Source organism: Synchiropus splendidus, chromosome 16 (assembly GCF_027744825.2).
Source record: "Synchiropus splendidus isolate RoL2022-P1 chromosome 16, RoL_Sspl_1.0, whole genome shotgun sequence".
In the NCBI taxonomy this organism is placed as follows: Eukaryota; Metazoa; Chordata; class Actinopteri; order Syngnathiformes; family Callionymidae; genus Synchiropus; species Synchiropus splendidus.
Window position 1 is genome coordinate 9,824,823 of NC_071349.1, and position 25,663 is coordinate 9,850,485.

Below are 25,663 nucleotides of genomic sequence, written 5' to 3' on the forward strand. Positions count from 1 at the left end.
ACAAAAAAGTCAATATGTGACGCCTTGAATCTACCTCCTAAGGGCTGCTCCAATAAGTCATAAACCTAAACATGATCATGCTCTGCCCTTCATGTCCCCCTTCATCATGAACCTCACTGTTGTCTTCTTCTAACACCTTCTCTCCTCTGCACATGTCCAAAACACCTCCCGATTTTATTGTATAGTTATTTCTTATCTTCCAACTAGGGATGGGCGATAACTTATCGTGCACGATATACCGGCAAACACAATCTCCACAATGACAATTCTGCATCTCACAATAAATTTGATAAACTCACTGGCTGCATTGGACTTGCACACGTGAACACGGCGGGACCATGACGGCGCGTCGCGCTCTCCAGCTCCGCGGCGTGTGACAGCCGACACCGGCATGTGACAGTTGTGGAGAGTGTTATTATTATTATTAAAACAGGGAACTTTTGATAATAACACTGGTCGACTCTGAGTCTCTGGATCGGTGTTTATTTTATTAGATGGAGTGGTCCTCATAGGTTCTCTGACACGGTTGTCTGCCTTGGTTCATATCAACACATGCAGGTTTTCCGCTGCGCTGGCGCCTCAGCCAAACACCTTGGTGAAAATAGTTGGATATTGGACGGAGCTCCGCTGCAGTATTGGCGGCGGCGTCCTCTTCCGCGTCCCCATTCGGGTTCACTGATCACGGACACACTCTCACAGGCAGATACAGCAGACAGACGGCTCAGTTTAACCCCTAAATAAAACTGGCAGAGCAGTCAGTCAGACACGCGCGGCTTCTACCAGAGACGTGAAACACTGAATTTCTCATCTCTACACTTAGTTAACTATTATATTTAAACATAAACAAATAGTGATGTTGGAAGTTTCATCATAAAACAGTTTCCAGAGAGACTGTAGTATGTCCACCACATGGAATAGAATAAAAATGTATTTAGTGTGATCATTATCATTGCCGAAGTGATAACTTTTTTTGTCCATATCGCCCATTCCTACGCCCGACCATCTTTGATTCTTCTGTCTGTGACTCCTGGCTTTCTATCCCATGCATAATGCTAGTCAGCTCCACCTGTTCAACCCTGCCCGCACCCTCTTCTTCACCTCTGTCCATACCTCTGGATGAGAGCCGAATCCCTGTACAGTTTCCCCAACGTCTTCACTCTTCCTCCCTCTCAGTTTAACCTCCCTTTATTATCATTGTCACCCTCACCATGGAAGTAACCTGACTGACTCCACTCAAATGGCTGTTATCTCTATGCTAACAAAAGTCACCCTCGGATCCCGTGGCTTCGAGTGGATTTCAGAAAGAGGAAAAGGTGAAAGTGGACATGTGAAGAAATAATGTGGTGACCTTTAACTTGAAATCAATCTGCGGAGTCCCAGGCAAACTTGAGCCTTTATACCTGACTTGTTTATTGAGCGGCCTTCTGCCGTGTCAATAAACATGATAAAACTCAGAGGCAGCATCGACTGCCCATGAATGGCCAGCGTTTCTTATCAACGCAATATTCCTGAGAAGTCAAACGACTTTTAACAACTTCATGGTTGATGTTTACCTCACGCCCCAAAATCCAAAGACGTATAGACGACGAAAGGAAATCTGGAGATGCAGATAAGTGGAAAGAGCGTGCCATCAAATTTCCAAACTGCACGCGGCAAGGAAACGCATCACGGCGGATCGTTTGATGGGAGGCAGCTAACCGCGGCCTTAAAGAGCACGATGACTCAGCTTATGTAAAGTGTTGAAGCCTCGCTGGGCAGATGGAGGTCTGCAGAGCAGCGGAGATAGTGCTGAAGCATGTTCGCTGCTGGAGTGGAACTCATCAAACGTCACTTTGAAATCTCCTCTGCTTTAATTGTTTACTCTGAGCTCAGCGGTTATGAAATATTTCCCAGCGTGGGGTTGGCTTGCCGGTGCTTGAGGCAGAAAGATGGCGAGTGGCGATGCAAAGGGAAATATTTAGCTGTTTTTTTAAAGATCACATGATGAGGCAAGAAGTTTATTTCTGAATCTGACACATGTAAGACGTTTGGTCGACATATTTCTGCTGTGTAAAGTCAAATTTTGAAGAGGTGAAAATGCTTTCTTATGACATCGCTTGCTGTGGCAGCGGCCACCTCGCAGAGCTCGCCGTAACTGTATGGTAGAAGGAAATCTGAAGCTGAATGGACGATAAAATATTCAGATATCGCTCCTGAGTGCTGGTGAATAAGGCACCGGCAAATCCCTACAAGCCTGCTGTGTCAGTAAATCAGCTTTAAAACAAAGAGGTGAAGGCGCCATGGAGGGCGACGCAAACATTATTGTATGTAGTGGTGGTTTCATTTATTAAAGAGTATAGCTCAGCACGTTTGCCATTAAAAGGTGAAGTCCCCCATGTAGTTATTCATTTTCAGTTTCATTTAGAGTGTGAAATAGTGACCAAGGTTTGCTTTTCTGTCAATGTCTGTGTTTTCTATATTTGTCTTTGTAAAACACGGTGCCAACATTTGTGGCCATACATTTTTGGTGGTGACCCAAAAAACAACATACATTTTCCCCATCTACCTTAAAGATAGGGTGAGTAGCTGATCCACCAGGAGAGACTCAAAGTAGAATCTTGACTCCAGTGTTTCTAGTGAAGCAGATTGAAGTGGCTGATGAGCTATATATGGGCCCCAGTACAGACACAAAAACTGCATCTCATTTATTGAGAAAACTTAACTTTTCCACCTAGAATGGCTGTTGGACCTTTCTAGGTTGAGGAGAGGGAATGTCGAGGGATTTTTGTGCTGACTGCTGCCACACGGCCAAACGTAGAAAGAGTAGTACTAGAAGATGGCGTTAAGATGTGAACACAGAAATTGCAGAAAATTTACTTAATTCACAGGTTTAAGTGATTATTTTGTTGGTGTTGTATTTTGTGTCGTTTTCTTATACTTACTTTAATTAAATAACTGTATGAACAACTTTCTCAAATATTTTATTTTCCTTAGTTGTTGCAGGGACATAACAACAAATAAGATCCGCTTGACCTTCAGGTCCGAGGAAGTTGAAGTGTAGTGGTCTCACAATAAAAAAAAAATAAAAAAAACTATATACAGAGGTACCTCGGTTTTCGAACGTCCCGGACTTCAAACAAATCGGAGTTTAAACAAAAATTTTGAGATTTTTTTTGCTTCTGATTTCGAACGAAAATCCAGAATCCAAACGCCCCTGAAAAAAGCCGGAAAAAACATAACGTGCACGGACCGATCAGCTGACCCACGACACGCTTTGTTATTGTGTGTAACGCAGCCTCTGTATGTAGACGTGTCCCGTTAGCTACATTTACTGACTGTTTTTCCTTCATATTGAGGTGTAAAACCTTTCCTGTCTCCACACTGGACCGTGGTAGAGTGTCACAGGGGAGGTGCTCTCTCTCCACACCTCCGAGGCTGGAGCGCTCACTCCAGGGTTTGATGTCCTGTTGTGGGCTGGAGCTGGGACAGGGATGAGGCGAGTCTGGGACAGAGCGTGACTTGGTTTATGACTTTGTCACAGCCAAACTGCACAGAAGCGCACATTCAGAGCTGGACACGCACCGGGCACCTCTTCACTTCTGGAGAGACCTCACTCACTCGGCAACCCCTCCCACATGCAGCGGCCACACACATAGAGGAACAGTGCACCTGCAGCAGACACTCTACATTCACTCCTACAAAAGCCTGTTTTAAGGCTTGGAACGCATTATTTCTTTTTCCATTCATTGTAATGGGAAAAATCCATTCAGATTTCGAACAAATCACTTCTCGAATGGCCGTCTGGAACAGATTGTGGTCGAGAACTGAGGTACCACAGTATATATATATATATATATATATATATACTGTGTCGTCCCATGAGGTGAACATGAACCATCACCATTGCTGAACACTGACCTCTGAACAGCGTCTAAACAATTATGGCTGACAGTTAAAGTGTGTTGGTCAATTGAAGTCCCACTTATTTAACTTCCACATCCTTTGTTTCAACGCATAACAAAAATGATCCCGCAGCTTAATAAAAGTACTAATGAGCTCGCCCAAAGCGGTGGATAACGTTTGTTTCGCCAGCGTCCAGTGCTGCTGCTGGCTGTGCCACCGAGTGAGAGCCGCAGTAAAAGCTCCCTTATTGCCCGGCTTCAGCTTGACCTGGAATGCCATTTTTGTGGCCCGTGGGTCCAATCAAATGTGTTGGCCTGCGATCGAACAATCCTGTGTCACTATCCACAGTTTCGTCCAGTGAGCCAAAATGTATCTGTAGGGTGGAAACTAGCCTGAAGCTAGCTAGCTATGGAACCGCTTACCTCCGATGATGTGGCCATCCTTGCTGGATGGAGGGCTGGAGTTTTAGCAGCTTCAGTGAAAACATGATTGTGCGAGTAGGCAACACATATTTGAGTAGTGAAGAGTTTTCTAGCCATCAAAACAACAACCCTCTGCCTCTCAAGTTCCATTACTAAAGTGAAATTTAGGGTGACAACAGAGTGGATTTGAGAGGCAGAATTCTAGCTTGTTGTCTTCTGTGGAGGTCTACGGAAGCTACAAAAGATTTTGGAGCTAGTAGCTCGATGATGCCAGCAACAGCTACGCTCAGCTTCCATTGTTTAGGATTTTCCCTCTGCAAACATTTCAGGCTGGAATTTAGATTCTTCAGCTTAAGCGAAACGTGTCGCTCACGTAGCGCTTCAGAGTGTTGCCTAGCCCTTAAATGAGTTGCCTTTGTTGTGGAAATTTCAGTTAGTGTTAACGTAGCCTTCCCCCTTGGTGCCACTCGGTTCTCCGGCTCAGAAGCTTATCACATTTTACTCTGATGCCGCAACATTGCCTCATGAACAAACGGAACACTATCCATTCCTATAGATAGCACGAGACGTTTATCTCGGAGGCAGAAAGTGGCACGATACAACACATCCCTACTACAAAGACGATGCCACAATGAGCGTGCAATGGGCTGAATTTTTTTTATTGTTTGTTTTTTATTGTTCCCTTTAGATAGGAAACCAGCTATTGTGCCTCTTGCATCAGGTGAAGTGGAGAATCCAGCCTCGGCAGAGACGCTTGGCTTTGGTGGAAGCAACCTTTATTAAAGCCATTGCACTCCAATGTGTTGCAACAGGATTTAAGCAGTGCATTATGTAATCCCTTCCTTCTTCTGTAACTGGTGGAATGAGTTTAACATGCACTTGGCAGATGCGCAATAGACTACATATTTTACTGACTTCACCTTCACTGGATGGTTGGGAAAATTGTCCACTGTCGTAATGTATGGACGTACTTTTGGTCCATGTTGGGTCCAACCCTCTTGGTTACCTGCTACCTGACGTGTAATGTAATAAGAAACCGAAGAAACTGAGCAGCCTCTAAGTCGACGACCGAGCCGTAGGAGAGGGGTCTACTGAAATTGGATTCACACACGACGAAAACACACACACCCAAGTTGCAAAAAAACATATGTATATACAGCGAACACATAGAATGAGGAGGGAGCAGTGGGCGCACAGGCACTTTCCTGCTGCAGTCTTGTGTGTAATGAAAGTGTAATGAAATCCACAGAACACACACATGCACATGCCGGCGCCCTGGGCCGAGGGCTTGGCAGAGCAGAGTAGATAGATTAGTGTAATAGTCTGGACCGAGGCAATCATCTGCCCACTGTAGGGCCTCAAATACTGGCAGCAAGATGCAGCCCAGACACAAGGAAATTAGTCACAATGAGTGAGTCAGATGGACACACAGTCAAAAATAACCGGGCGATGGAGTGCTTTAGTGAAAAGCAAGTGTTGATGTGGAAATAATCCAGATGATTGATGGACATTCATTTGAAAAGAGTGTCATTCATAGGAGCATATGATTCAAGTTCCAGTATGCAGTTTTTAAAAGTCGAAACTTCATCGCCATGGTAACAGGATGACTAAAATTCTCATGCAAACAAAGCAAAACAACACATTACACACACAGTCCTGGTTAGAGTCAGTCAGTAACAGCAAGCCTTTGGTGGGCACTCAGTGTCCCATCATGCACTGCAACGGTTGACATCAGTTGGGCCAAATTCAGGCTTAAAATGGTCGCAAGAGTTGGCTTCGGCGCTGACAGTTAAAAGCAAGTTTGTTTTGATGCCATTTGAAAATGGAATTAACACATCTATGCAGTTTGTGTATAACAAATTGAAATTCATACAGAGCAGTGGCTGGATGCGGCAGAAGATGCTACACAGCAGACTGCGGGCTTTCAGGTTGCTGCGATAAAAAGGCGCGTTGTCACATCTGGCACATTGGTAAACACAAGCGCTGACAGATCGACACTGAAATAAGCCGTAGAAATGGGTGTAGAACCGATAATTGATGCTTTAAAAATGCTGTGCTCTGTACACGCTGCCACTTTTAGTTGCAGTTTATCTTGTCATTTCCTTCTAGTTTGGAGGATATCAAGATAGAATTTGCCTGCTTTGCACCCTTTGAAGGCTTTCCTTTTTTATTCAGGATTTGAAAGGTGTTCGAAGGACTTCTGCATGAATAAACAACTTATTTGTCAGACAGTTGCAGTTTCATCCTAGTTTGTTATCCATTTTGCCTGAGACTTCATTATTCATGTTTTTTTTGCCAGTTGTCCTGGTGTCTTCAGCTTGTGTGGTCCAGATGTAGAACAGAGACTGGAATTGCTCTATACGTGGTTTTGAGCGGGACATGCTCAGACTGACTTTTGAACACGATCCAACTTGCTCTAACTCATCAAACATACTACGACTTGTGCTCCAACAGCAATGTCTCTTTTTCTTGCTTCCTGTCAGTGAACTTATCGCAACAGCTGCATGCGTTTATCGGAATTTTACGATCATTAACAGTGACTTAGACTGTACATAATTGATAAGCTCTTGTTCTCTGCTTTCCGGAACCACTTTCTTGTCTGTGTTTGTACAACGCGTTGTAACTCACCAGGCATCAAATTGCCACTATTTTTTGTGGGGGTTTTTGCATCCGATGTTGACACTGAAGTCAGCCTTCCACGTTGCATATTGACATATATCAGTTGGAGTTAATGCTTCCCTTCTTGTGTGACGTCTGAAAAAGGGAGGCTGGAATTATGTCACCGTCACCAACCTTTGTCTCTCTTTTGTGTGACGTGACGTCCGCAGCATCAGGCTATGCCACCAAACATGGAGCATTGAAAGCCCAAGCGTCAACATGCAAACGCAGATTGCTGACTCAGTCTGGGACGCAAAAGTATACACGTAACATCCGACTTACGACCTGCTCGACTTACGTCCACCTGTACTTACGACCACGGCCAGCAGATGTTTTTTTTTTTTTTTTTAATTCAATGTCTGGCACCGCAGCACGTAGCAGCCTTGCAAAACGTACGACGGCAGCACAGTATCCCAGCATCTCACTGTCACACAGTTATCTACCACTACAGTAGCACCTATAACCCTAGCATCGGCTATTTTGAATGGCATTTGACTCACGTCCAATCTGACTTACGACCGGTTGGTCGGAACCGATTTTGGGCGTAACTCGGATGTTACTTGTACTGTAAAATATCGCTATTTGACGATATGTGAGTAAAAAAGTTTAAGGTTCAGCATATTGTATTGGTGCAAAGAGTGCAATGTAGGCTAAACCGTCAAGGAGTTAAAGGTCATTTAAAAAGATAAATCCTGTTTAGGGGGAAAGGAATCCTAAAAAAATAGAGGCAGTAAATGATACCAAGAACACAGCCCCTGGAGGCATCCAGAGACGCCTCATTTCTTACTTGCCGTAAAATGTTGTGACTATTCTGGAGAGACAATGAATGCCTGTTTGGGAATTGTTGAATGACCACATTCTCGCAAACAACGCAACTTCATTGCCTTCATTTTCCATGTATATGCCGGTAAGAAATAGCCACACGTCTTGACAGGTTGTATTTATACTTCAAAAGTCTTATCAGCAGTATCATGTCTATTCCCGGCAAAACGCTTCCTCTGTATTGTTGAGTTGGACATGAGCACTTGTTGTGTGTCTGCGCCTCTCGCCAAGGTCAGTTATCCCATAGGGGATATCTGACCTCAGTCATTCTGAGCACAGCACTTAAGAGGCTGTTTTGGGTCAAGGACACACACGCCCACAGAGTAACAATCACATTTTTTTTTCTCTCACCCAAACGGAGCAACATATTAATCACAGGAAGCTACATCATTTACACACACAAATAAAGGACAAGGCCAGCGCCATAATGGGGAAATTCATCTCCTTCCTGGCACGTCCATGTATACAAATGCAGCCGCTATTATCTTTCCTTGTAGACATCAACGACATCTGCTTCCACCATTACCGTCCCGAGTCAATGTCACTTCATCTCTGTCAGTTGTAGAAATAGCGATATCGGTTGAGATAAAAGCGTCACGCAGGAAGAAAACAGACTGGCGGTCAGTCAGTGTGGAGATGGTCCTATTTAGTATTCATGGTGTCAGAAAGAGGCCCACACACTCTTTCAGCCTCCTGCTGTAAGTCCACTGAGGCCATGTTAATGACCCCGCCGCCGCGTCTATTCCCCATCACTTAATACTAACCATTAAACCGTAACGTGTCTCCTAACCTTCACTTAACTCCAACTCTGAACCAGATGCTTAACCTGGCCGAAATTGAACTTCTGCGCCTGTCGGAGCACACCAGGCCGCGGGGCTGCGAACCGGCCGCCCCCTTCGATTTTAATGAGGAATTTCATTTGCATTTTAATGGGAATATACAGAAAAGCTGACGTGCCGTTTCGGAGAAACTGGAGGACGAATGTGGAGATGTCCCGGAACATTTTAAGAAAGTTTCAGTGAATACGGGATTTAATTAAACTCTCTGTGAATCAAGCCGGCTTCCCCCAAATCCGTCATGATCCAGCAGCGAGAGGTGAACAAAGGGGAAGTGTGCGGCTGAATAATTTGTGTAGTAATAAATCATTTAATTGGAGTGCTGTCCCATTGCTGACATTCGGAGTTTTGTTTCAGACGACTCAGCACCCAGCGGAGCTGATTGTGTTGATTCTTTATCGTCCTCGGCCGCGTCCCTGTTTTACTCTTATCATTCCACTCTGCTTTTATTAAAGACTGCGGAACTGTGTTTCTTCCGAGATGTCGTCCAAGAAGGGACCATATGTTTCATAACAAATGGATGTGGAACCCTACAGATTCATTGAACTCATTTGGCTGCACAGGTGGTCATATTCTTCCTCCTCATCGCTCCTGCTAGCTTCAAATACAGTTGGTTTTTAATGGGAAAACTTGCAATTCAGTCGATGAATTATTCTCCACCCCTTATTTTCATATTTCCATTCTTTCATATACACATTCATCTTTCAAAATTGCCCACAAATGTATTCATGTTGTGTGTGGATATTGACTTGTTTAGCCCGAGCGTTATAAGCCATCAAGGTAGTTACCGCCGCAAGCCTCAGCCTAACTTCATCTCCTCCTTCATCATGAACCTTGCTCCTCTTCATCTCCAGCGTTCATGTGTCCGCATCTCATCTCCAAGACACTCTGAAAAACCATAAAAGTTACCCTCTCAAAACTATTTTTAACTTGAATGTCAATCTCATTTGCTCACTACCAATATTACTGATCCATTTCTGTGCTTAATCCTATTTGGCTATGGAAAGTTGCTGGAATTATTGTTCCCGAATGTGCGCCTGATGGTTATGTTAATATCAATCTGGCTATAAAAACTGCTTATATGGCTCTTCCTTTGATAAAAAGAAAACAGTGAGCATCAATGATCTACATTTCAATCCTCATTTGTTTTTCCAGAATGATACCACCGTCAAGCAAGAACTTCCTTGTCAACAACCTGGCTGCCGGGACCCAGTATGACCTGTGTGTGCTGGCCATCTATGATGATGTCATCACCTCCCTGACAGCGACGCGAGTGGTCGGATGCGTACAGTTCACCACCGAGGCGGAGTACATGAGCTGCCATTTCATGCAGTCGCAGTTCCTCGGTGGGACGATGATCATCATCATCGGCGGCATAATCGTGGCATCAGTGCTGGTGTTCATCATAATCCTGATGATACGATACAAGGTTGGTGGCTTTTGGGCTTAGTTGGTTTCGGAACGTAACGGAAGGAAGTCATTTTCATGTAATGTTTTATTGCTATGGCCATCACGGGGCAAAAATGAAGTGTGGCACGTGTCTGTCCTCAGGTCTGCAACCCAGCCGATGTTGGTAAGGGCGTCAGCATGTCGATGACCAACGTGCACTCGCAGACCAACGGGCAGCAGAGCCAGGGATGCACGGTGACGCCCAGCGCCTCCAAACATGGCTCCATTGGATTCGAAGATCTATCCGGTGGGTTGAAGAAACCAAGTGGAGCGGCAGGAGTTTCTGGGAAGGATACTCAGTCTTCAGATTCCTCCTTGCCGGATCGTTCCACAGCGACGTCTGTCCTTAGCCAAAACTGGGGAGCCAGAAGCCCATCTGCGGGTGCTGAGACCCAAGCTAAAGGGGGCGAGGAGAAAGTGTCTTTTGTCGTCGAAAGAGGCCAGTCCGGCGTCTCCTCTCCCACCGGTACTAGCTCACTTACCAAGCCAAAGCGAAAGCCCGCACCAAGTAAACCAGGCTCCACTGGCTCCTCGGGTACCCATGACTTCCTCCACAACTCCTCCCCTCATCCGCCCTCCACTTCCTCATTGTCTACCAACTCCTCCACTCTTGTCCCAACACCCATCCCTCTGGACAACCTCAACACCAACCGCAACAACTCCACCTCCCTCAACCAAACTCCGCCACCATATCCCAGCCCTCTGGCTACGGTCAGCCCAGTTCCTTCCATCCGATATAGAGAAACGCCTATACTGCGCCGGGCCCCGCGCACCTCCTCCTCCTCTGCCAAGTACCAGACTCTTCCAGCGGAGGAAGTGGGGAGAAGCCGAGCCAGACGGAGGTACTCCCTCAGTGAAGGAGGTTCTAAGACTCAGTCATCCAGTAGCGGAGGAGGGCCTCAAAAAATAAGTCGCATAATGAGGAACAAAAGGAGCCAATCAATGAGCGGGCTGATCCCCAAAAATGGGGAAGCAGACTCGGAAAAAGGACGATGTGACTCAGATTGGATCTTGGAAAGCACAGTTTAAACTGGTACCAGCCCATGGAGAAAAAAAAAAAAAAACCTCTAACACCCATCATCTTTGATTTCTTTATGCAGCTGAGAGGTTTCTTAGATAATATGTGTATAAAAGGGGGTTGTCTTATATGAAACTGTTTGCTATTGTTGTTTAGAATGTCTATGGTTTGTATGCTGTTTATTTTCCAGTGTGTGGAAACGGTTCATTGCATCTTTTGGGGTGCAGGTGTTAACATAAAGTTTATTTTTATCATTTTTATTTATTTTTTTAAAGAATTTATTTCACAGCATACAAGGGCCATTGAAAATGTGAATTTGTAGACAAATAATACACATGAAAACGACAAAATGAAATTTAAAAAATACTTACTTTTCAGTTTAATTACCCTAATATGCTGTTCATTTCAAAACTCAGTTTGTTCCCATCTTCGACGGTCTTTTATCGGTTTTACAGTTTGTCATTTAGCGAGTAAATAACCTGCCTTGTCTTGTTACGTCTTCAAGTTGTCTTGTTGGTTCCACCTTATAGCACAAAGAAAACAAGGCAACGGGGTCGCCACGAAAATCGCCACAAAAAAAGGGAGTATTACAGGAAATGATGGTCGAAACAACACAAGAACTGAAAAGCACACCACGTTCACACACTGACTGGACGTGTGCGGTCACACTGCGGCAGAGGAGTATCGGTCGGTGCCTTCTTTTGCACTTACAGGTAACGGAATTCGAAAACCACACAGCTCCACCAACAAGAATGAAGATACGAGGAGAGACAAAGATTTCACACATAGCCTTTCTTAATGCTGAGGACATTTCTCCAACTGAGACAAAAAGTACGACACAGACTTGATGGACCTCTTATGAAATTGATATTTTTTAATGGAAAGAATAACGAAAAAAAAATCTTATGAGCTTTTCACTGACATTGGTATACAACCGTCTCAGTTGGTCACACACTCCTGGAAAGCGTCTGTACAGAAAAAGACAACATGTACTGTGTTGTTATGTTGTGTAAAATAAAAAAAGGGACAAATAGAAACGTGTGGTTGATTGTGGAAAGAGAACATATTTGTGGCAACAAGGAAGTCTACTGCGGTTTTATGAGTTGTGTTACATGTGGCTACAGAGAAACTGAGAAAAAGGGGGATAATTTATTTGAAAAATGGTTTGCTGGAGCTTAAATCTTGCTGCCTGTCTACTGGAGGATTATGGTGTTCACTTTTTGTGAGAGTGTTTTGGAAGAGTAGTGAAAGCAGAACTCTCATCCAGAGTGACGGACTGAGCTCGAGGGTGGTGAAGAAGAGAGTGCAGGCAGGGTGCAATAGATGGAGACGACTGCCATGAGAAGTTCGAAGAGTTAAGATATATATTTATACATATGCCACTAATACGCGACTTGTATACCGTATATTAATGTTCTTTAATCTCATGTCACGCTGACTGACACGACAAACGAATAAACATTATCGCATGTCACACAGACATCGACCAAAGTCGTGCCAGAAACGTCGTCTGATCACACGTGAGTAAATGTCACTACGTGTATCAATGAAATGTACTCAAATATGTCGGTTTTTGGTGTATTTAACTGGAAAAATATCCAGAGGGAAACACAGCAAACGCCCCACCTGTGACTCGCGGAACTTACCTAAGCGTGTGTTGCCACAGACATCCGAAGGGATGGACCTAACTTTTAGCTAGGAGAGCGTCTGGGCGTCTGTAAAACATGGAAAAGATTCTCGACGGTAGCTTTGCCGCCAGATTACACTGGTATACGGCGGCATCTGGTGGCTATGTTATGGTCTGGAATCGGGCGTCCATTTTTTCATGTGTTGCAGACGCCCTGACGCCCTCCGAGCTAAATACCTGGGATGGACCGAGTGAGAGCAATATTTATCTACTTCTCATTATTGAAAGCTCGTATTTCTACTTTCAGCAGCGCAATATACATCAAAATGATCCTCTTTGCTACTTTGTTTTCAGTCAGCCCTTCTTGAATCCAAATGACTTTGTCAAAGGACCTTCAGTGTGTAACTTGTCTTTTTTTCATCTTTTTTCTCTGGTGTTACTCATACTCCGGAGCAACTTGCAGTCGGTAAAATACGATGTAGCTGAGGGACAAGGTGTGACTCGAGATGGACCTTCTCCATCAAACTCTTCAATGGATGATTGACATAAAAGTCAGGATTCATCTGAACATGTTGCCGACCTGAACAGACGGGTGTTAGTCAGCCAACTGCATGTGGGACAGAGTCACCGCACGCTAAAGCGCCACCTTGCTCGCTCAGATTTCTGACAATTGTTTGACATGAAACAGTCCTGACAGGCCCATGCAAATGGCTGTTTTCACTTTCATTACTGTAAAATACATTGAATGAAAGAAGTGATAGCAAATCATGACTGACCTTTCAGTGCATTTGTTCACTCTCCTCGTGGTCGACTGCTCCTACAGCAGATGTGAACGATAAGGCAGCAGACATTGACTTCGTGATGTTACTTTCCACATTTTATAAATCAGAAAAGGTCAAATAAAAGTGTTGCAGTTAGAATTGTTTGTTTCACCAAACCACTCGTGGTAAACAGCTCTTCATATTTGTTTATTTGTGGACCTTTGTGAGCCACAAAGATCCCATGGATAAAGCTTCTTTGCTCAACAGACTATAGATGTCAAGTATTACTTAAGACATCTGAAAACCTGACGCAGAAAGAAATAATTTCAGTGAAAAATTACAAGATTCAACTTGTCAGGAAATGTATTTAGGAGGTTGGGCAAAAGTGCCTTTTCTCATTAGCGTTTATTTATTTATTTATTGCTGCTGAAGCGACTGAATTCTTCAAATTAATTAAAGCCCAAGCACCTCTCCTCTCACTGCCTCCCAGGGCGCTTTAAAATTTCAACACCTGATGACGCCAACAGAAAGCAATGGAATGCTTAAGTGGAAACCCGAGTTAGTGCCGTGTCACACAAGAAGAGCAGCGGAAGAAATAAAGACGATCCGGCTCCTCGTTCTTTAATTCATGGAAGGAGCTCATTGTCGCTCATCTGTGGCATCACGACGGTCAAACTTCTGCCTGAAAGTGTGTCACTGATGTGCTGGTTTACGCCGCTCGCTTGACCTTCCGATGCCTTCCTTAAGCTGTTAATGCCTAATGGTAAGAGGCTTGAGGGGAAATTATCTCTCCCCACTGGAATCAAGTCTTTTTAGCCTTTTAGATGCTGCATTTGTTGACACCATTTTTGCCAAATTTGAGAAATATCCCTTTAGTTTTACAATGTGGAATTACAGTAATATTTTAAAGTGTTTAACTGTTGCCAGACTAATACATCAGCCTCGGGCAGAGGTGGGCTATTAAATTTCCTAAAGGGCCACATAAGAAACTGTAACGGTTGTGAGGGGCCAACATGCCAGAGGAAAGACAGCAATGACTACGGTGATGGAAAAATATCTATCAAAATAGATACAGTAGTACCTCGGTTCTCGACCACAATCTGTTCCAGACGGCCATTCGAGAAGCGATTTGTTTGAAATCTGAATCGATTTTTCCCATTACAATGGATGGAAAAAGAAGGTTACAAGCCTTAAAACAGGCTTTTGTAGGAGTGAATGTAGAGTGTCTGCTGCAGGTGCGCTGTTCCTCTATGTGTGTGGCCGCTGCATGTGGGAGGGGTTGCCGAGTGAGTGACGTCTCTCCAGAAGTGAAGAGGTGCCCGGTGCGTGTCCAGCTCTGAATGTGCGCTTCTGTGCAGTTTGGCTGTGACAAAGTCATAAACCAAGTAACTTAGCTCTGTCCCAGACTCGCCTCATCCCTGTCCCAGCTCCAGCCCACAACAGGACATCAAACCCTGGAGTGGAGGTGTGGAGAGCGAGCACCTGCCCTGTGACACTCTACCACGGTCCAGTGCGGAGACAGGGACGTTCGAAAACCGAGGTACCACTGTACTTTGTAACAAGGACAAAATGAACCTAAGAAGATGAAATCTAATATTATAAGGCTATTAAAAAGTGTAAATATGGCACGAAACCTATTGAAATATTTCATTATATATGTATTCAATTTCAATATAAAGAACTATGGATTGGATGTTCAAGATAAAAATATATTTTCAGTATTCCTTCCATGTATTTTAAGAAAGAAAAAGAAGGAGAAAATTGTAGTCTTAAAACGAGTACATGCTCTATTTACTGCTGAAGTGGCGGTGGTGACTACAAGGGAAAGAACAAAAAAATGGCAGAAAAATTAGGACATATTTGTTATAGTTTTGGTCTGATGTCAAACAGGCCACGAAAATGCAGGTATTGGGCTGCATACGGCCCCGGTGCCGCACTGTTTGGCATAGCGGGACTCGGCCGTCCGTTTCCATGGCAGAAGGGGAGGGGCTGGGGATGGGGCCACACCAGGAATTGTTCATACGTAGCTGTCCCCCTCAGAAGTGTTCCTGAAGAGGAGGAGTCCTTCCCGACTTACAACAAGGTTGTCATTGAGAGACTCACTTGACTTTTTGACAGCAACAACAGAGAACTCCCCTTCATCCCCCCAGTAAAGAAGGTAACCCAACCTCACTCCTAAGCGATAACAAATAGATGTTGGGAAAGTCGACTTTTGAGTTCTAAACTGACGGCACAGGCAGCTTTCCAGCATTCCAGGCAAGGGGGACCACCTCACAAAAGGGGGGGAATGCGAGGCACAGGTAGACATTTGGAACACTCCTCACTGACTTACACTGGATATAACTGTTTACTCTATTTTGCTCTCCTCCTTACTGGAAAGAATTCACCATGACTGAAACACACGGCCGTTTGAGAGGCTTTAAATAGTAGTTGACATGAGCACTATGTTATGGTTTACTCACTCAGCCTCATCTTCCGTCTTTCTTGTACGTGATGACGTCAATTGAAAACCTAATCCGTCAACATGCAGTGCTGAAGAGTGACTTTGGTGTCAGTATAGGACGCAAAAGTGCTCTTCCCATACTACTAGGGGGCGCTCACTTCGCACAACGGAGAACCCCTGCATTTTAATGGCGTATCGTATAACGTATAATAGTGTGTGTGGAAGGCTGCCGACAGGTTCAAGGTCTTCCATCTCCCCGTGACCTCATTTGGAAATTAGTGGTGGGAAATAAACGAATGAAATGCCATGTGATATTAGCATGTGTGGAGTGGTTTCAAGTTCACCGCAGCATGAAATCACCCTCAGTCCTCCAACACCAAGGTTTAGTGAGTCTAACAGACACACTCCTCTCACCTATAATCATACACTTTCAATGGTCCTTGCCTGAAGAGTTATATAATAGCCTGAGCTCAGTGTGCTTCCAACATACCTGTAAATGTCAGATTGAAAGATTAAAACAGGTTAAATATAGAGACTTTAATATGCATGAGTATAGGGGTGGTATAGGCGCCAACACCAGTGTGAATGTGTGCTTGGCCAAATCATTCCGCTCCTCTTCCTTGCTCATGACGCCAGAAGGAATGTCTAATGAGCATGTGCTGGACGACCCCAGTGTGTGTAGAGGCAAAGAGAGAAGCCGGGCCAACGATGCTTGTACGTCAAAGGAAAAAAAAAATTGACACTGTTTTAATGATCCTTCACATAGGAGGTGAGATCTGTAAGATCTTCTCCTCTTCTTCCCATCGAGGCAGTCCTTCACCTTCATGTCTTGAATCTGCTCTTTTTCCATCCCAGTCTACTGTGTGGATGATGAATAAATATGTGCGTCCAAGACCTTCCATTTTGACCTTGTGTTACTGGGCCTTTGAGGTGCAGCAACATCCATCCATTCATCAACTGAACCTTGGAACAATCAATTTGTCCATTTAAAATAATGAAATAAAGATACAGTTCTTGTTTATTATTGAGTCAAACTTGAGGTAATACGCTTCCTGTTTGAACATTCGCCCCCAGGGTGGCTTGATCCAAACACCGGCTTGTGAATTTCAGATGAAAGGTGAATGTTTATTTCCCAACTGAGCAGACTTCCTTCAACGCTGGACGTGTCACGGCGAAGCCGCGAAAGCAATATGTATTCATCAGTTCAGTACAGTGCTGCTCCCATTGACGTCATGGAGATTGACGCTGCTGAAGAGCTACTGACGCTGTCAACAGTGTTAAAATGAAGCCCATCCGGTGTGTTGAAGGAACCTTCATGGTGTCTGATGTCAACTGTTACAGATGATGCACCGGTCCACTAACTACACAGTGTGATCCACTGGGAAAATCCACTCCCATGGAGCCATTTTGATGTTAGAAATGAAAGTATTCAAAACTAAATAAAGCCAATGCTTTAGGGGTTTGGAACTTTATTGAAAACTTGGAAGTCAGCTCAGGATCTTAAAGACTTAAATGCCATGACAAAATGCCAGCACTATCTACAATCAGAAGATTTTCTCCCGAGGTCCTTTGTATATTTTGGCATTGCTTGTGTACAGCTGCTGTCTTGTATTTCAGGTAAGTTTTGGCTGTAATCCCTGGTTGTCTGCCTCTGTTCCTGCCAAGAAATTTAATTTATACAATAGCCAACCAATCCAAATACAAGCCATTGTTAAGTTGAACTGCTGCCAACCGTAAGGTCAACCGTTCGAGTCAATTGATTTAGTTTTTTGCCACATTGTGGGTCAGCTGAACACATACACACTCGTACACAGTAAAGTAGTGACAGTAAAGCAGAAAGAAAAAAAGAACCGAAATGTCTGAATTTACAAAGTAAAGAGATCTTTCTTCCCGCTGTCTCTGCTCTTTGATGAACCACTGCACCCTAGTTCAACATAAAAAATCCGCTTGATGGTTATTGTCCTCCTTATTTTATGAAGTTAAGTTGATAAGTCTTGACAGGAGGAGATAGAGTCTCTGACGTGGACATGGTGATGTGAAGAGTGAGGGTTTTTTTCTTTTGCCAACCAATCACAACAGTGATTGAGATTGAGAGGGAGGGGACCCCAGAGGTTGGGGTCTATAGAAGGAGGTAGGCCCTTGAGAGGGGAGGTGAGGTGGGGGAGGAGGAGAGGTAGGGGTCTGTACATGCTGCAGATTGAAAGGTGAGGTTGGGGCTTCAGAGGTGAGCAAGGTTACTTCAGAGGTAGGGATCTGAGAGGAGAGGAAGGTTTCTGCAGGCTTGACAGGTGAGGTAGGGAACTACAGAGGTAGCCTTGAGAAGTGAGTTAGGCAACTACAAAGGTAGCCTTGAGAGGGGAGGTAGTGGTCTACAGATGTAGGGACTGAGAAGTGCTGTAGATGCTTAAGAGGTGCGGTATGGGTCTGCAGATAAGGGTGTGAGCAATGATGTAGGTACCTGAGCAGAGAGGTAGGCCCTCAAGAGGGGAGCTAGGGGTCTGCAGATGAAGGGATTTGAGACGTGAAATTGGTTCTTGAGAGGGGAGGTAGGGGCCTCCAGATGTAGAGAATTGAGAGATGAGGTATGGACTACAGGGGCAGGGACTTCAGAGGTGAAGTAGGTGTCTGCAGAGATAAGCGCCTGAGAGGTGAGGTAGGCCATTGAGAGGGGAAGTAGATGCTTGACAGGGGTCTGCAGGTATCAGAAAGCTTTATTAATTCCAAAAGAAACTGTGTAAAGTTTAGTGTAAAGTAGTGTAAAGACGGCAAACTCAGTCCCCACTACCAGAAATTATGCAGTCGAGATTCCCACATTTGGGGAAGGATGGTCAGCATGGCCTGGAGTGGAAAGGCCTAGCCTTCACCTTGGGTGAACCACCTTCTTGATCATGGTGTCTCCCCTGCCAGGTAAGTATATAGGTATGAGAGAAGACATACACACTGGAGCGGAGTGGTAGGTCCTTGACAGGGGAGCTAGGAGTCTGCAGAGTTAGGGCTTTAAGAGATGAGGTAGGGACCACATCGGTAGGGACTTCAGAGGTGAGGGAGAGGTCTGCAGAAGTAATGGCCTGAGAGGCGAGGTAGGGGGCAACAAAGTTAGGGACTTGAGAGGTGAGGGAGAGGTCTGCAGAAGTAAAGGCCTGAGAGGTGAGGTAGGGGGCAACAAAGTTAGGGGCTTGAGAGGTGAGGGAGAGGTCTGCAGAAGTAAAGGCCTGACTGCATGGATGAGACTTTGGAATCCCGCCAAATGAGAGGCCCAAAAAGTATTGTTACTATATCATAAAATTCTGTACATCACGTGAATATCCGTTTAAAGAACCTTGCAGCTCACCATCGTTTAAATAGCCCCTGAAAATAGCTTGACTGGCACCTCTGAAACAGATTACAAGACTTCTTTTCAAACATAGGTTTGATTTCCAGGAAGGTAATTCAGCCGAAATTATACCTTGTGAGAGAGGTGGAACAGAGGGAAGAGTGGCGAGGCTGAAATGAAGGCTGATTGGACTGATCACCCAGCAGGGTAACTGAGCAGCTGTTCAGCACAGACTGGGCCGATGTGGCAGTCGCAGAAACCCTCTGTCATCTCTAACTTTCTTTTCCATCACTCATTTTAAATGGACCTTGCAAGGCAGCTGTATTCTCCTGGGATTCACTTAAGAATCAATCTTGCCAGGCTTCGAGCGACCAGCTCGAGGCCGGAATAGAGAGGTTCGGGTCCGTCGGCAGGGGGACAGAGGACGTCTTTGGGTGTTGTTTTTGGTTTGACGGAGCAACCTTTGGTTCCAAAACAGATGGGAATGCTGTGAAAAACACAGGTAATGTTTGTGCAAATCAAAGACCAGTGTTTTGAGTCAGAGGAACTGAGGACTCTGGACCGATGTATATGGCATTTAACTGATATTTACACATTTGTATATGATGGAATGTATATATATTTTTTGAAGAAAAGAAAGAAAACTGAACTTTATTAATAGTAAAATGTTCAATAAAATGAGATGCAAAGACCAGAAAGATTAGAAAGCCCATAAAAGAATCAACATTTAACCACTGAACCCTTATTTGTGTGCTGAAAACATGATGGAGATGATGAATGTGTGATGCTTCTGCTCTGTTAGTCATCTAATTATTTACTCCAAGTCCCCATTCAACCCAAGTGTATACTCGCCTGCAGCACTCTTGAGAGGCCTGCGCCATTTTTTTTTTTTTTTTTTTTTCGGGGAAGTGCGGTGAGGAGTACTTGACATGGAGACTTCCATACAGTGTAATTTCCAAGCAACTAGTTTTATATATGATTGACGGAAATATTTTGGCAACAGTTCATTCAGACTCAGGAGGGGGTAAAAAAACACTACAAAAAATTAGATGTTTGAATATGCTGCTTCTCTTTTTTGTTTCCTTTGAAGCTCTTTTCAATTTCCCCACACTTAGACGTCCCTTCGACTTGAGTGGAGAATTGTAATACAAGTGAATATATGCTATTTTCAAGGAGGAAAAGAGGAAAAGCATCCGCCTTTCAAAGGCTGGTGGTGCAGCCAGTAATGGAGAAATGAGAAGAGACAGATTTCAAACAGATCTCACTTCAAAACATAATGGGCTTTCATTCTAGAATAAAACATAAAAGTCAGTTTTTGTGAAATAGTATATTGAATATAATTGCAAATGTGTATGGAATGCTCTTCACAACTTATATCATATTTGGTATATGATCACGTTGTGTTGTATTTATTTTTAAAGTTGCCCCTTATTTATTCATATAATACTGACTGAATGAAATTAATTTATTAAAAATAAAGGTCATTCATATAATTAAAATCATTTTTATTTTTATTTTTATTTTTATTTTTATTTTTATTTTTATTTTTATTTTTATTTTTATTTTTATTTTTGATGGGTTGGACAGTTTGGGTGACCAACATCTAGGGAGAATTACAACATACCTGTCAACTATTAATGCCGCAAGAAGAATTTATATTAGAAAATGCATATCACATTTGTATCTAGTGTGAAACACGTGCAGAGCAGGTGAGCAGAACCATCAACTCAGTCACAGCTCCTTCTGCATTCTTCACCACCAAAGCAGCTCCAAACAGCGACATATCTCTCATTTTGAAAAAAATGTTAGTCACACATCACTCACTTGTGTTCTCCACGTTTGCCCTTGGCTAATGTCGGCATAGCAACAATTCAGCTCCTGTAAAGTACGGCACAGCAGCCTATCAGACACGAGCAGCGGCCCTGGCAAGACAGACCTAACAAATCGCTTCGCAGATGGGAAGTGTGAATAAGAGTGTTTTCCTTCTTTGCATTTGTGTACGACATTGTCAGCACAGCGCTTGGTCGTGCAGAATATCAGACACAGTCTTGTGTGTGAGGGAGAGACCCACCCCCACCACTTTTAACCATCACCTTCCATTCTTCTTCAAGACAGAGGACTGAAAGCGTGAAGTGGAAACAGCATTTTTTCCTTTCTTTTGCTTAAAATTTGAGCGTGAAAAAAGGTTTTCAGGAACAGCTAAAGGAATTAGTTGGTTTGGTATTCGATTATTTCTGGTGGGACGCTTGGGGCGAGGGCGTGGCAAGACCTTGGTCCCAATGGTTGTGGGAACCTCAAGGGTTTCATGGTGTAATTTAACCCGGTCTCCGGTTCTGCTACATATTAAACCACATTCATTCTTAATGTTGAAGAGGAAAATGTGGTCAATATTTTTAGGTTGGTGTACAGGTGGGCTTCAGTGAGGGCAGTGAAAGTCCAAGTTCCTGTCCTGTTTATTTATGGAACGTTTTAGTCCACAATTTTGAAGGATTAATTTAAGGTACTTCTATATGTTTGCTGTCAATGTGCAGATTCAGAATTAGACAGATTAGTGCCGAACCAGGGGGCGGGGCATATCCAGACCACACCTGGGCACCTGTTGGTGGTCCACTTTCCAGTCATGTAGTGCAACATTTTGTTTTATTTTCTCAACTGATCTACATGTTGACAGGTCATTTGCACTCTTTCTTTACATACTCTGACTCATAAAATAAAAGACACTATTTTTTTTTCTTTTTTATTTTACATTCGCTTTCCCACTCTTCATTTTCTTCAAACCTTACTTCTCAACCCCCATCTTCTAAGACAGTTCAAGATTATGAGTCACACAGGGTTGCCAGATTGGTCGGGGTTCCACCTGGGCAGCTGGTGAACATGTTGGGCTGGTAAAATATAGCTTTGTGTGGTGGCAGCGTTTGCTTTCTTTAGAAAAATGATTTGGAGGGAAACATTAACAAAAAAAGTACAAAACACTAATACTACTACTACCACCATTACTACTACTGGTCCCAATACTATTATATAATAATAATAATAATAACTCTTTTGTTGAGTCCTAAGTTTGTTATTATTATTATTGTACAATTTATTATTATTGTTATTATTATTATTATTTATTACTATCTTTTTATTTTTGCCCCGCCCCAATATCCTGCGTTGAGAGGTGTTATCTTGTTTGAAGACTGCCTGTTAAATGCTGGTGGTCAGGGAAGTTGGCTATTTGCTGGAAACAATATGGATTATATAAGTATTGGAGTATGGATTTAGCCCCTCTGCCTTGAGTTTGACACAGTGTGTCGAGCGTGGAAGACAAGTTGCCTCTTTTCTTTTCTGACTCAAATCTAATATTGTATTTTGACAGAAGAATAAGTGGAGCATCCAGAGAGGCCTAATATCACACTGTTGTCAAGTCAGTCTCACCAGAAACACATTGAGCATGGATGTGCATGTTGTTCATCCTGAAGTGACACAAGGTTCATTGAAGATGTTGAGCTCAATAATGAAGGTCTGCTTCAACATGCTTCTTCAAAGGGGTCCATTGAAATTTAAAGTAGAATTAGGGGGACATCATGTTACGGACGAGCAAAGAGAAGTTGCAGTGAAGATCAGCATGTGCCTTAACAGCAACACAACGTGCTCAAAAGAGCAGAAAGGGGAGTCACAACAGAGAGTGTAGCATGCGAGCAGACGGCAAAGAATGTTCTGTCATGATAACTGAAGGATGCACAAACAATAAGAACAGAGGATGGAAATTTGGCTGAAATACTTCAGCAGCATGCAGATAAGGAAAGTTGCTCCGGGACAAGGTAAGACAGAAAGGATGGATGAAGAGGAGAAGACAGTTCCAGTAATACAGTCCATTGACCACGACTGACAAGGTCCTCCATCAGTCAGCAATATGCTGATCCAGCCTTCTGCGTAGCGAGAAGGTTTTTAACTCTATAAAGAAGCAAATGTCGAGGAAAAGGGGTAGATGTAAGGACAGGAGCGGCGTTGACAAGGTAAGAGGAACAGACAGTTAAATTGAACAAAAGGATACTGTTTTGGGGACAGGAGAAGACGCTGATGCAACGTTTTAAATCTCAGTGTGGTACTATGTTGAAGACCATGGAGTGGCTGGAAAGCAAGCTATGTAGACCAAGTTAGTTGTGAGGAAATATGAATTCAGAAATAGTCACAATGCTCTGCACTGGCCAGGCTCCGTTTGTTGTTTCAGAACTGTAGGAGGAAACCAGAGTGCTTTTCCCTTTTTGTCGTCCACTAGATAACAAATACCAGCGCTAGCAATAAATCACCATGACGACCACTGATGGAAAACAAACCTCCCCAACTTCATGGTTCACATGTTGAAGACACCTTCGAGGTCTCGGCGCGTCACACCCAGATATAAGGTCTTTCATTATCACCCCACTCTTCTCTCTCGACTTTGAAAATTTTAATCAGGCTGTTAATCCACTGATCATTTTTCCTGGTGAGAGAAGTGAGGTGCAGCCACCATGCAGACGGGCTGCAGATAAGGAGCGTAATATTCCAGTCAGGTGTCAATGTGAGAGGGGATTGAATTAATCATCTCCTCAGAGCCATAAGCGCACATAGATCACTGGTGTATATTAAGTCCTGCTCCTTATTCCGTCTCCTTTTCCTCCCCCGCCACTGGATTAGTGTTCAAGAGGACTCCTTATTTGACCACCTCGGCATTAGCCTCGATATTTTCAATAAGTCGGGCGTTGTCGATGTTTCCTGGATGAGTTAAAGGTCTCCCCCGTGGCCGTGGTTTCGAGACTGGTGAAGAATCACTGGAGATCTATTCGGTTTGTTTGGGGGAGGACACTGAGGGAACGCTAGCTCTTAGTAGGACTTAGCAACGGCGATGACCATCAAATAAGCCCGACCCATCGGAACAGCTGGGAGAGTTGTTTGTTCAATTCCGTGGAATGAAGGAATTAAAAAGGATCTTGTTCGTAAGCCGTGGGTCATGTTTTTATTGGTGGTCTGGCAAGCGGGACACAAGATAAGGGCTTCTCTGACAGGCAAGTTCCCCCAGAATCCAAGATGGCTGCTGTGAATGAAAGGATGCTATCTGGGCACCGTCATGGGAGATTTCGGAGGAACTGAAGGAGAGGAGCTGGCATGGGAGGATTTTGATGGTACCCTAGGACAGTCGTCCCCAAGTCCCGGGTCGGGGACCGGTACTGGTCCATGGATCAATTGGTACCGGGCCGCACAAGAAATAATGAATTATTTCCGTTTTGTGTATGATCTGAGTCTGAAGTATCTTTTATTTTGAAAAAAAAAAAAACTTTTATTTTGAAAAATGACCAAATTCTCTTGGTTAAGCCTCAGTCACTTGAGACAGACAGAAGAGCCTATGACTTCCAAGAAGAAGAAGGTTTTTTTTACAAACAATACCAGGAGACGTACTTGAAATATGGATTTATCGCGGTCATCTACCGTCACTCCCAGATGGGACCGTCTCGTTGCTGAAAAACAAGCTGAGGGCTCCCATTGATTTAACAATATTGTGAGTTAAAATTTTCATGCACTTTATATTCAGTGTTGTGCTGTATCTGTACGGTATTTTGAAGGCATGTTTAAATGTTACGGTGTAGCGACCAGAGTCAGAGAGTGTTAGGGCACTGGTTGAGAGGAGGAGAGTTTGTGAGTCTTAGTGGGCAGACAAGCCTCATATGATGTGTCAAAGTGACAACTTTATACCCTCTGGACCACGTTCCAATTGTCTTAAGTATTGACCGGTCTGCAGTACAAAAAGGTTGGGGACCACTGCCCGAGGACATCTCGATGTGCGGAATTAAGGAAGGTACGAATGTGAATGCTTAAAATAATGGATTTTAAATTGGCTCTAGATCTAAATGTTGCCTTTTCCAGATGATGTGTGATGCTCTCCAAATCCACCAAACATGGTGTTCCTTCTGGAAAATGTTTGGAAGTGGAGCAGCACAAAAATCTGTGGGTCGATTGAGGGAAGGATGCAGTGAGAGACTAGTGAAGCGTGAGGTGAGGTCACGCTCCTCCTCACACAATGAACCTTGAGTAACAACGACTGCTTCTCGACTGCTCCTCACCAAGGTGTCTGGATGTTTTAGCTCAGTCATCCTGGAGATGCCTGGAGTGGAGATGAGGAGTGAAAGAAGCCAGTTGGATGCGCAACTGAAGTGAACCATGAAGTTAGAAGATGAAATCGCGCATAAAAACCTTGACAAGCCAAGTCACATCCTTTGCCAACGGACTTTATCGACCTCCGTCCCCTTTAGTCCCATGTGACTTTTATCTGGATTAGTGCCAAAGGTGAGTGACAGGTTTACTAATCCATCTCGGGGGTCGCCAATCCGGGACTTAACACTCGATAATTGGCCTATCTGCCTAAAGCTTCAGCTGCTGGACTTATCTTCGGGGCCAAAAACCCACCAGTGA

The 25,663-nt window shown here is 43.9% G+C and overlaps 1 protein-coding gene and 1 non-coding gene across 2 annotated transcripts in view; one reads left to right on the forward strand and one right to left on the reverse strand.

The window, feature by feature from the left end:
* Nucleotides 1-12,134, forward strand: part of LOC128746937 (leucine-rich repeat and fibronectin type-III domain-containing protein 5-like) — an 80,773-nt gene extending 68,639 nt beyond the window's left edge. Inside the window, exons 9-10 of the mRNA XM_053844306.1 lie at nucleotides 9,776-10,049; nucleotides 10,172-12,134. Of these exons, the coding sequence (XP_053700281.1) occupies nucleotides 9,776-10,049; nucleotides 10,172-11,098 (1,201 nt within the window). The 3' untranslated portion in view covers nucleotides 11,099-12,134. The remainder of the gene's footprint in view (nucleotides 1-9,775; nucleotides 10,050-10,171) is intronic.
* Nucleotides 12,135-18,675: 6,541 nt separating this feature from the next.
* On the reverse strand, nucleotides 18,676-18,833 carry LOC128747880 (U1 spliceosomal RNA). The gene has a single exon (XR_008412724.1). It is a non-coding gene; the product is annotated as a U1 spliceosomal RNA (small nuclear RNA).
* Nucleotides 18,834-25,663: the final 6,830 nt, after the last annotated feature.